We start from the raw sequence: 12594 nt of genomic DNA, 5'->3' as shown, positions 1-12594 counted from the left end.
CTGCAAAGGAAGCTGGGAAGTACTGGAAGAAGATTACCATACACGGGATAGGGGTGAGGTAGGTTAAATGTATGAGGGAGAAATCACTTACATGAGAAACCTATAACCCAGGGTCAGTGCTCCGTGCATCCAGTCTTAGCAGCTCTCTGAGATCCCACCTGAAAACCGAAAGAGCAAGCCCTCACCTCTTCTCCTCAAGCCTGTATCCCACATGCCACCTATGTGCCTGTGGCCATGCCCGAATGAGCATGGTCAGCGCCACAGGTACCTAGTAAGATCTCTCCCTTCAGTTCCCCTTTTAGTCTAAAGAGAAGATTTAGACTTGACACAGAACTATATACAAAGATGGCAAAAATCAAGTATGTGCTAGGAGAAGGAAAAGTATGAACCTACACCCTCAAGATCTAAAGCCAGTAATACAACAAGAGCAAATGGCAAGAACTACAGGGAAATGCAGTCTTTCAACAGGAAACTCTCATTGCTAACCCTGAGAGGTTATAAAAATGCAAGGCAGGGGTGCTATAGCTGCTTTCTGAAGAGGAGGGTCTTTATCAGGTGAGATAGTTTGGACCCATCGAAAAGGGAGGTCCTCTCATCATGTAGCAGAGGGAGAGTCTTAACTTGATTGCCATTTTGTATTCCTGAAGATAATTGGAAAATAATTATTAGAGGGCTGTCGGCAGATGATTTTGTTATAGAGTACAGCTGAGAGATTTTTCTGTGATGGATGGGGGAGGGGAGGAGCAGAGGCAGGAGAGACAGAGTGGGCTGGTGAGAGATATGGTGGGCATAGAGTTGGCTCAGGATGACAGTGACTGGTCCCGTTGTCAGGAACATTGTGCCAGAATGAGCTAGCAGAAATAGAAGAAATCAAAAGAAGGGAATAGGAGAAAATAAAGGACTAATGTAAAAGATTGTATCTGATCCAGAGTGAAAGGGATGAAGGCCACTTTTAGCCAGAATTTTCCCACAGCAGCTATAAGGTCTTTTACAGATGTTCCAGGAACAACTGGAGCTGTTGTAAGGTGAGAACTATTGGGAGAACTTGTGTAGGACATTTTGTTTGGGTATAGGGTAAAATTCTGTAAGTAAAACATTTGAAAGATGGGGTAAAACATAAGTATGAGGGTAATAAGGAGGAAAGAGTGATCCAGGGAGGAGTCAAAGTGGGAGGGAACCAGAACACTATATGTAGGATGAGGCTTGTGGTTGAATTTTTGTCTGGTCCCTATCTCTAGGCATCATGTCAAACCAGTTAGGATTTGCTGGCATTGTTTGTGCTCAAATCCCATCCTCAGATCTAATCCTTTTTAATTTGGAGTACTGCAGCAGTCAAGAAGTCAAGCCAGTCATGAAGGATGTTAAGCTAATCTGAGATTTCTTTAAGGTGTTTAAAAGCTGCTGAGACAGAGAGGATAATTGATGCAAAGAAGGCTTCAGTGCAGTTGTTTCAGTTCTGTGTCCCCATGTCCAGAGTGGCAAGAAGAGGGATGGGTTGGATGGCCCATGGCCCATTTGTCCTGTTTAAAGGTCACCCAAACTGCTTGAGTTTAGGGGCATCAGTTTCTCAGTAAGTGCTTCAAAGCTGACAGAAGGGCGATGAGGGGAGCAGCAGCTGGAGTGCCTCAGAAGAAGGACCATCCAAGGGGCCATGATAGAAATTGAGAGTTGGCAAAGATCCAGAACATAAGTCAGGAGATAGTAACACTACAACTTTGTGGGCAACATTGCATGAGAAAAACTCTCACATCAAGATTAACATGAGTTAAATGCAGTTGTACAAATGGCTGGATCATGTAGAGGGATAAGGTGACTGTAATTAGCAGTTTATTTACTTCAGGCTACTGGAAGCTTTGAAAAAACAAGTCAGGTAAAGTCAGAATCCAAGGAGGAATCTGAACAGAAAGTGTCTAAGTGGTATGTTTTGCTTCCACATATGATGAACTTTGTATATTTGATTCAAATACTAACAATACCATCTACTATTTAATGAGCCAAACCAGAGTGTCTTAAGTAACACAATTTTTTATTAGAAGTAATTTCATAAAGTAAAATTTTAAAAATTGTGCCTATTACCTTAAATTACCATGTTTTGTATTTGAAAACATGACAATACATATTCTTGTTAACATAAAATTGTTATGTGTATATTCAAATAAATGTATTCCAGGAAATAACAGGCAGCATGGAGAGACAATTTGTTTTTAAGTTGTATTTCCCCCAAAGAAATGATTTTTCAATTTCCAATATAAAAAGTATACTCCCAGAGATAGTGATGGCTTTGACAAGAGTAAATGATTTATTTTATAGTTTCTAAAATTAGCCCTATTAACAGTCTTTAAGACAATACTCTAAAACGTTTTCATTCCATACACTTAACCAACAGATGGAAAAGGAAAGCAGCCAGTCTTGTCAAATCTGTAATAAAAATGTAACATGGACTGACTTGACAAAGAAGGCTAAAGTCAACTCTTTATTCCTTCTACTGATGGACAAATCACTAGGTCACATTCTGACAGCAGTAAGAATATTTCTTACTATCAATCTATTTAAAAATATATTGGTTGTTTAGAGGCATAATTTGTAAAGCAAGACAACCAAATTAAATGAGGTTTTGTACTTTCTTAGGAAACATCCATAAGCATCACTGTCAAAGCCCTTAATCTCCTTGTAGGCCTCAAGGTGAGAGCACAGGCTTTGACCCTGGAGCTCTCTATCTATCTGGGTGGAGAATAGAATATATTCCCAAAGCACCACAGGCGAGTCCAGGTTGGAGAGAACCTCCTTCATTTATGTCATCTTCTCCTAAAGAACCCAAAGGCTTGGGGTATCACTTAATAGAACCATTTGTTGACTCCACAGATGTCAATGATAGCTCTTGCTTATTCTGGATAATTTTCCAAAGCTGTGAGTTTGATGACAGAGTATCTATCTGGCATCCTCCTGTAATGAGGGAACATGGGTAGTTAGAGTATAAACCCTGAATTAGCTTTTCCTAAGAGAAAGCATCCAATGCCACAGTAAAGGGCATAGCCAATTGAAGTAGCATGTTGGTCCCATACCAGTTGGGAGGTAGGCTTAGGTACAAGGTAGCCCTGATCACAGCATCCTCTTATGTCAGTTCAGGAGACATTCAGGATTCGTTGAGACATCTGCTACCTGCCTCTCTGTTATTTGAGACATTTAGGATGTGGTTTCAGACTCTGAGACCCTTCACTGGGTAAGAGAATCTATCCTCCTGTTATGTGAGACTTGAGGAGTAATTTACCTGTAAGATAAAGAGGAGTGCTTTTTTTTCCTGGTTTGCCCTACATGGCCAGAGCTGATCAGACCTATGCAGCCAGAGGCAGAAGCAGCAGACTTCTGGCAGGTCTTACTTCCAATGCATCCTTATCTTTTACTGAGCTAGCATGCAGCTTACTCTGGTGGGATGATGCTCCTACAAAGGGATCTTGTGCTCCATCCAAGGGAACTGCTTGAGCTGGGACGTTCCTATAATTTAAGTGTACTGAAATTGAACACATTTTATTTTATAAACAATATATGTGATTTTGAATATTATTTTACATTAAACAAACATATTTGTTTTGTTTTACTTGCTTTAGGCTTAATAGTGACAACATATACAAAATAAATTGTGATGGGATACAAAAGTTGGTCTCTCCCACCAAGCTTGGCCCGGTAAATGAATTACATTTATCCTGAGCAAGACTGACTACTAATTTGTGTATCTTAATTATCTTTAAGAGTTTATAATCAATTATTAACTTTAACATACAATTAGGATTTTATAATTTTCCATGTTAAGTCTGAACTTAAAAAAATATAATTGTTAAGATCCTTTAGTATCAAAAGAAACTTAAACCATAAATATAATTTGTAGAGAGACTGGGAACCTCATTTTACTGATCCTTTTATAATGTACTTTTACACAAGCCAGTTTTTTATATGACTCAGTTTCAAAACAAACCATCATGGAAGCCTGGTGTTGCCTCCTTAGTCTAGTAAAAGGGAGATTCAATGACAAGCAGAGGGCTTAGTGGGTACTGCCTAATTTAATTTATGTCATGTGGTTGGTCACTGTAACCACAATGGTGATGAAGTCACGTTGCATGCCCTTTCTTTAACCTTAGTAAAGATATCTGAGTCTGATGGCTGCCAAATGGCAGCAAGCCACACGGTTGTTATATGATCCAAGGTGAGTGTAGGTCATCAGCCAAGATGGCAGCAAGCCACATGGTACTCCAAGGTGAGCCCATCAGGCACATACTCTTTTCCTGAACAATAGTTGAGTCCAAGTTACATGCTGGTATATTGCTTTAGCAAATTAAAATACCTATACATGGATTTTTAAAACCATACTCAATGAACTTAAAAAAAGTTAAAGTTTCAAAAAAAGCTGTAAAGATAGTTAACAAGGCTACGTGGTGGTGGTGGTGGTGGTGGTGGTGGTGGTGGTGGTGGTGGTGGTGGTGGTGGTGGTGGTGGAGGTGGCACAAAACTTTAATCCCAGTAGGCAGAGGCAGTCAGATCTCTGTGAGTTCCAGCCAGGTCTGGTCTACAGAGTGAGTTCCAAGTTAGGCTGCGAGCTACACAGAGAAACTCTGTCTTCAAAAACCAAATGAAAAATGTATTAAGCAAAAGCAAGGAAAGGGAGGGGGGTTATTTGAGTTAAACAAATCATGGAGTATGTGATAAGCAACAGCGATCCCTTTTAGGAATAGTTTACTTTTTGATGTTTTTAAGCACACAGTGTCTTTTCCTGTGCTGCTCTGTTTTGCTCTCCTTTTCCCTGTCACAGAGTCAGGTGGACAGCCTGACCCAGGAAAGAGACTTTGGAGGAAACTTTTGAACAAGCATGCCTGACTCTGGAGCACATGGGCCAAAATCCAACTCCAGAGCTGCCTTCTCGGTAGAGTATAACAACATGAAACAATTTTTCAATATTATCCATACCCAAAAGACATTTTAATCTCTGTAAGACTGAACCCAGTAATCTACATACCCAATTGGTTGGTGTGTGTCTGCAGATGGGAGCAGATAACCTGAAATTCTTTTTTACCTCTTAGATGTTAAAGATACAGGCAGGATTTTCCAGGTTTGGAGAGGCAGAAACACAATTAGGTCTAATATATGGCAAAGTAATTCTGTACAGAATTAAGTTCAGAGGCCCAGCAGAAGAGGTGGACAGTCTGGCTCTAAATGTGGTGGTGAACCAGAACCTTGAGAAAAAAGTTAAAGGAGCTAGGAGTTTTATGTGGGAGGGGGCCTCATGCTGTCATTCCATCTTATGGATTATTTCTAATTCTGGTAACTGAAAAATTCTCTACTTTTCTCGGTAATTTTTCTTGCTTAATCTAACCAAAAGTTTGTTTGTGGTAATTTGAACAGGAATGGTCCATATAGGCTCATCTGTTCAAATGCTTGCTCCCTAGTGAGTGGAGCTATCTGAAAAAGATTAGAAGGTCGTGGCCTTGTTAAAAAGCCAATGCAAAGCTAAGAGGATCACAATGTAAGCTCTCAGGCCTATGCTTGTCTACCTAGCACCATGGTTCTCATCATTATGGAAATGGAATAATTGATTTTATGTACTGTTTTTCTGTTCTATATTTTATTGATTTCTGCTCACCTCTCCATCGTTTTATGTTTTTTCTTTGTTTTTCCTTTACTTAATCTTTTTTCCATAGTATCTTGAGAAAAAAATCAGGTTATTGAGCTGATACCTTTGTTAAAAAGACTTTAAAATGTGTGTGTGTGTGTGTGTGTGTGTGTGTGTGTGTGTGTGTGTGTGTGTGTGTCTTTGTATGTATAACCATGTATATACAGCTGCTTGAAGAGCCCAGAAGGCATCATATCCTGTGGTGATATATTGTTTATGATTTATCAAAGCTTGCCTGAAGACTCAGAAAACAAAGCCAGCCTCAAGCTATAGTAGCCAGGCAGTGGTGATATACACCTCTAATCCCAGCAGCCAGAAGCTAGGAGGTGGTGGTACACACCTTTAATCCTAGGCTAAAGACTAAGAGGTAGATGGATTACTGTGAGTCCAAGACCACCCAAATCTATAAAGCATCTATCCAGTCCTAAAGAGAAACAGCTTACATAAAGATGATCTCAGCACCTGGGTACACAGGCCTTTAATGCCAAAACTAGAGGGGTATAAAGATAGGAGCAGGGTCTTCAGTAGTCAGTATCAGGCATTCATTCTCTAGCCACACTGAAGATAGGAAGACATTGAAGTCTCAGGATTCTCCAGCCATGCTGAGGAGAGGTTATAGCCTGAGGTTTGGTGGAGCCAGGGTGGCTTTTCAGTCTGAGGTAAAGTGAGAGCTAGTGACCAGCTGGTTTGCTTTTCAGATCTTCAGCTTGAAGCTTGAACCCTAATATCAATCTCTGGGTCTTTTGTTTGTCACGTTACAATATCCCTTGAAGCTAGAGTTGCAGATGCTTGTGACTACTGGATGTGGCTTGTGGGAACCAAACTAGGATTCTTTGCAAGAACAACAAGGACTTGTAACTGTTGTGCCAACTCTTCAACCCCCGTTTCCTGTGTTTTTTTAAACAGGCACTCAAAGTTTAAAAATTTCCATAAGGACTAATTTAGTAATCTCTTATAGTTATTCATATATTTTGTTTTTTTGTGTTTTTTATTTCCAATGTTTTTTCTCTGTCATTAAACTTTCAATTCTCTTCTTTCAGCTGTCCAAGTGGCTGGGATTGTAGGCCTTCTCCAACAGGTGTGGTATTTTTAATGGATTTTCTAACTCCCCTTTTGCATTTCTTCTCTTACACATTGCTATGCTAGTTAATTTCCACAGATTTTTATTTTCACAAATTTTCTTGTTATTGACTTCTAACTTCATTCCTTTGTGGTTAAAGAGCATACTTAACTCTACACGTTTTTTTTTTCTTCTTGCCAGTGTATGATCTAACAGAAAATGTACAATATGCTCTTGAGAAGAAAGTCTATTCTGCTGCTCTTGGGTGGATTGTTGTGTAGATGTATTCCTAGGACTATTTGGTTCTTACTGCTGTTCAAGTCTTTTATCAGACTGTTGACATCTCTCAAGTATTCTAACCATTACCAAAAGTACTTATTGAAATTTCCAATTAGTATTTTTGAATTGTCTACTGTATTTCTGTGACTTTTGCTTCATGTGTTTTGTTTTCTCTTCTTAGATGATTACATGTTCATAATTGTGATAGCTTCCTGATGGTTCAAACCCTTCATCATTAGAAAACATTCTTTATCCTGTAATGTTTTTGTTTTTACAATGTATTTTGTCTGATACTTATATTGCCACTCTACTTTCTTAGGGATGCAATTTATATTTCATAGCTTTTCCCATTTTTTAACTTTAACTCATTCTGTATATTGTAAGACACACAGTTTAGTAGATAAATGTATAATTCTTACATTCTCAGGGTGAATGGATATAAATTTATTGCCACACTCAGAAATGGAAATGGAGAAAGGGAGGATGGAAAGAGACCGTTCTTATTTTTAAGCTTTTATTTATTTTACTCTCTAAACACTGTATCACCTTCCTCCTCACCTCCTGTTCTCTCCCCTACCTCCTTTCTACTGCCCCCTTCACTCCTTAGAAAGGGTAAGTCCTCCCATGAAGAGTTAACAAAACCTGGCATATCAAGTTGAGGAAGAACCAAGCTCCTCCCCCCTACATCAATGCTGAGTAAAGCATCCCACCATAGGGGATGGGTTTCAAAATGTCAGCTCATGCACCAGGGACAGATCCTGGTCCCACTGCTAGGGGCTCCACAAACAGGCCTAGTTATACAACTGTCACCCACATGCAGAGGGCTTAGTTTGGTCCCATTCAAGCATCTCAGGTGTGGGTCTAGAGTTCATGAGCTGACAAGCCTGGGTCGGCTTTCTCTGTGGGTTTCTTTGTCATGATCTTGAACCCCCTTGCTCATATAATCCCTTCTCCCTCTCTTCTACTGGACCCCTGGAGCCCAGTGCTTGGCTGTGGATCTTTGCATCTGCTTCAATCAGTTAATGCATGAAGGCTCTGTGATGACTCTGTGTAATCCATCAGATTACAGGGGCAGGCCAGTCCCTCTGCACTATTGCTAGGAGTCTTAGCTGGGGTCAGCCCTATGGATTCCTGGGAGTTTCCCTGGCACCAGGATTCTCCCTAACCCCATAATGGTCCTCCCTATAGAGATACCTCTTTCATTGCTAAGAGTCATATTCTTCCTCAGTGATGAGATGCTGGAGATGACATGCTTTTTTTTTTCTCCCTCTGGGCTGCAGGAAGCTCAAGCCCAGAGCTTCTCCACACCATTGTACTCAGGATGAAGAGTAAGAACCAAGTGATTTAGGCATAGAAAGGGTCACAGGAAGGAAGTTTAATTAATCAAGAAAGACAAACAGGACATGTATGACTTTAATGCCAGCACTGAGGAGGCAGAGGCTTGGGATGTATCTTTGTGAGATTGAATACAATCTGGTCTTTAAAAGAAAAAAAAAACGTAAAGAAAAGGAAGCCCTCTCGCCCTGCCCAGGCGCCATCACTATGACATCAGAGTGGTGGTCCAATCATTGGGCTATGGAACATAGTTCAATTTACATAAGACCGCTGATTGGTTGAAGGGCCTAAGCCCGCCCCCACGATGACGTTTGTGTACAGATAGTTGCCAGAGAAACTAGACTGCGCTGGCGGTTGGACGTGCGGCAGTTGAGTTCCTCACTCCCGCTCCTCTGCAGTCCTTAAAAAGCTAAATTTGATAGACAATCAGGAGATTGGATCCTGGTTGTAGAAGTAATACAGACTACAGACTTCTGGAATTGTACCCAGTCGAGTTTTCCTGAAAAACCCAGAAAATCTGGGAATTCACTTGTTCCTTGAAGACAAAGCCAGAAGATTGCTTCAATGAGTTCCACTAAGAGAGTGCCTCATTTTAGTGACCAGCATTTTGCTGATGGTAATGACTCTGTGGGGCTGCCGCCAAGCAATGGATGGGCCAGAAATGTGACAAATGACTCCTCGGGACAGAAGTCAACTGACCTGACAAGTCTTCCAAGAAGACCACGGGGTCGTCGAGCCACAAAAGACCAATCGGTGGCGAGAGGTCGATCAGGTGAGAAAACCTGCACAGCAGAGAAAAAGCCCTCCAATGAGAAGGATGGCTTTACAGATAAAAGCCCCACTTCTGGGAAGTACTATGTTGTACTTGCGAAACCCTTGGCTGAGACGCTTCTCTTAGACGACGACAGTTGCGATGATGAAGAACGTCCTGCTACAGGGAAATGTTTCTCTGCCAAAAAGCACCAGTCTGAGACGCAACTCTCTGGTGAGAGGCATCGCTTTTCTGAGAAAAGTCGCTCATTCAAGAAGCATCTCTCAGATGAGAAAGATAGTCCTATACAGAGAGGTTACCTTATCAAGAAAAGACGTCTTACAGAAAAAGTTCGTTCTACAGAGGAAGACGGTTTAGCTGAGAGAGGTCCCTATGGCGAGAGAGTCTGCCCTTTTGAGAGAGGTCAGCCAAGAAAGAAAGGTCTTTCTACTAAGAAGAGTCCCTCTCCTGAGAAAGGTTACTTGGATGGGAGCGGACCCTCTACGGAAAAGCAGCACCCTCAAGAGAAAGACAGCCCAGCCAAGAAACTCAGCTGTACAGAGAGATATCTCCAGATAGCGGTAGACTATTCTGTGAAGAGAGGACTCTCCACAGAGAAAGATCATCCTGTAAGGAGAGGTCCGTCTGCCAAGAAAAGTCACCTAGCAGAGAAGGAATACTCAGCAAGCAAGAGTCGATCTGCAGGGAGAGATCGCAACATCAAAAGCCGCTGTGCAGAGGAGCGTCACTCAGTTGACTTGGTTAACTGGGCATCGAGCAGACACTTGGCAGGTGAAGATAGCTCTACAAGGAGAGATCGCCGCCTCCAAAGCTGTCCTATAGTGGAGGGTCGCTCTCTGGACAGGGGTAAGACTGCAAAGAAAAGACCTTCCACAGCGAAAGATCACCCCACAGGGAGAAGTCAGCTTGAGAAGAAAAAACGCCATGCAGAGGAGGGTCGCTCAGCTGACTTGGTTAACAGGGCATCGAGCACACACTTGGCAGGTGAAGATAGCCCTACATGGAGAGATGGCTGCATCCAAAGCTGTCCTATAGTGGAGGGTCGCTCTCTGGACAGGAGTAAGACTACAAAGAAAAGACCTTCCACAGTGAAAGATCACCCCGCAGGGAGAAGTCGGCCTGAGAAGAAAAAACGCCGTGCAGAGGAGCGTCACTCAGCTGACTTGGTTAACAGGGCATGGAGCAGATACTTGGCAGGTGAAGATAGCCCTACATGGAGAGATCGCCGCATCCAGAGCTGTCCTACGGTGGAGGGTCTCTCTCTGGACAGGGGTAAGACTGCAAAGAAAAGACCTTCCACAGCGAAAGATCACCCCACAGGGAGAAGTCAGCCTGAGAAGAAAAAACACCGTGCAAAGGAGGGTCGCTCAGCTGACTTGGTTAACAGGGCATCGAGCAGACACCTGGCAGGTGAAGATAGCCCTATATGGAGAGGTCGCCGCATTCAAAGCCTCCCTGCAGAGGAGGGTCGCTTGGCCAGATCGATTAGCTTGGCATCAAGCAGACCCTGTGGAAGTGAAGAAGATATTCATACAGGGAGAGGTGGCATCTTCAAAACCCCCCTTCCAGAGGACAGTCGCTTGTTGGAATGGTGTTACACTGTGGAGAGAAGACCTTCTACAGGGAAAGATCACCCCACAGGGAGAAGTTGGCCTGAGAAGAAAAGCCGCCCTGGAGAGGAGGGTTGCTCAGCCGAAAGAGTCAACTTGGCACGGAGTGGGAGTGTACCCTTTGCAGTTGAAGATATCCCTACAGAGAGAGGTGGCCGCATCAGAAGCCGCCCTGCAGAGGAGGGTTACTTGTTGAAAAGGGGTTACACCGTGGAGAAAACACCTTCCACAGCGAAAGATCACCCGACATGGAGAAGTCCGCCTCGGAAGAAAAGCCGCTCTGCAGAGGAGGGTCAGTCGGCAGATAGGGGAACCTCTGCAAGGCAAATTCTCCCCACAGGAAGAGGTAGGCTTCCAAAGAAAAGCTGCAGGGCAGAGAAACATCTATCTGCCCAGAGAGTTTGCCCTCCCAAAAAGAGTCTTCCTGCAGAGAAAGTCCTATCTTCCAAGAGAATCTGCTCTGCAGAGAAAGTTCACTCTGGGGAGAGAGGCCACCCTGCTAAGAAAAAGAAAAACAAAAAGAAAAACAAAAAGAAAAACAAAAAGAAAAACAAGAAGAAAAACAAAAAGAAGAAGAAAGAGAGCATGGAAAAGAAGTGCTGTTTTGTGAAATTTTGTTCTGAGCAGAGTGTTGACTTTCAAGACCGCTACAATGATAAAGAAAGTAACACAGGAGAGAATGTGTGCTCTGTGGAGGAAGGTCATCACTCCATGGAGCAAGGCTTTCATGTAGAGGAACCCTCTTCAGGATCCATGCCTACTGTGCCAGTGCTAGTACCAGAGCACATGGAGAATACTCCAGAAAACAGAATTGGCAGTGGTACCAGCCAAGTAGCCCAAGTCCCTCACCAGAATGTGGTTGGGGTTGTCACCACTGGTCGGCGTATGCAGGCAGCGAATCTGAGAATGGGAGTTGATTTGAAGTTGCCTCGAGTACTAAAAGCATGTCTTGCTGAGGACTGGGACTTGATAAACAAGCAGAGGCAGTTATTCCACCTCCCTGCTGAGAAGAATGTAGATCGTATTCTCAAAGTCTATGCTACTCTCGTGAAATCACAAAAAAAGTCTGGTAATACAGAATATTCCATTGATGAACTTGTGTATAGAATAAGAAAGTCTTTCAACAAGATGCTGGGCACCCATCTGCTCTTCCAGTTTGAAAAACTACAGTATGCCGAAATCCTCCTTGCTTACCCAGATATTCCAATGTCTCAGATTTACGGGGCTCCACACCTCCTGCGATTATTTGTGAACATTGGAACTGCATTGGCCCATTCATACCTTAATAGGCACAGTCCTTTGTTAGTGTCCAGCTATATGCACGGTTTCCTTAATTACCTAGCAGAGAATTCCACTTCTCTGTTTAACACCAACAATTATAAAATGGCTTCTGTGGCATATTGCTTCAAAGCCCTGTGAGGGTCTGCAAACCAGTCTGTTATGACCTAGACCCGTAAACATTTCTATTTTTGCTGTTTTTGTTGTGTATTTGATGTTCTTGAAAACTATAAAGTTATAACAGAGCTTAGTACTTCAGGTTATATATTATTGTGAATAGAAATAAAAACATTAAATGCTTTTTAACCACAATTTCAAAAACAAATAAATGTTAACCAAAAATTTGTGTTGCTTATTTGACAATATTGCTTGAATGTTGGTAGTTCTATCCCTTTCACATCATGAGTTTCTACTAGATGTTCATATTGTTTGATAAAATGCTCTATTCCTAGTGCCAAAGGATCAACATGATGGATATACTGTTGTGACCCGGCTTGTCTCAGCTTTAACCCACGACAGCCATGAGGTTCTGCCTGAGTGGGGGGGGGGGTGTGGACCTAGAAGCTCCTAGCAACCCCACTCAGGTAGTACCTCATGGCTG

The 12594-nt window shown here is 42.4% G+C and overlaps 1 protein-coding gene across 1 annotated transcript; it reads left to right on the top strand.

Annotated features, from left to right (window-relative positions):
* The first annotated feature begins 6699 nt into the window (after positions 1–6699).
* LOC100769886 lies at positions 6700–12292 on the top strand. Its single transcript, XM_027433122.2, has 2 exons — positions 6700–6737; positions 8279–12292. The coding sequence occupies exon 2, from the start codon at positions 8898–8900 to the stop codon at positions 12132–12134; it is 3237 nt and encodes a 1078-aa protein (XP_027288923.1). The 5' UTR covers positions 6700–6737; positions 8279–8897; the 3' UTR covers positions 12135–12292.
* The last annotated feature ends 302 nt before the right edge of the window (positions 12293–12594 follow it).

The sequence above is a fragment of the Cricetulus griseus genome, chromosome X (assembly GCF_003668045.3).
Source record: "Cricetulus griseus strain 17A/GY chromosome X, alternate assembly CriGri-PICRH-1.0, whole genome shotgun sequence".
Taxonomy (NCBI): domain Eukaryota; kingdom Metazoa; phylum Chordata; class Mammalia; order Rodentia; family Cricetidae; genus Cricetulus; species Cricetulus griseus.
The sequence above is the reverse complement of the archived record's forward strand: the minus strand, read 5'-3'. Positions and strand labels throughout refer to the sequence as shown.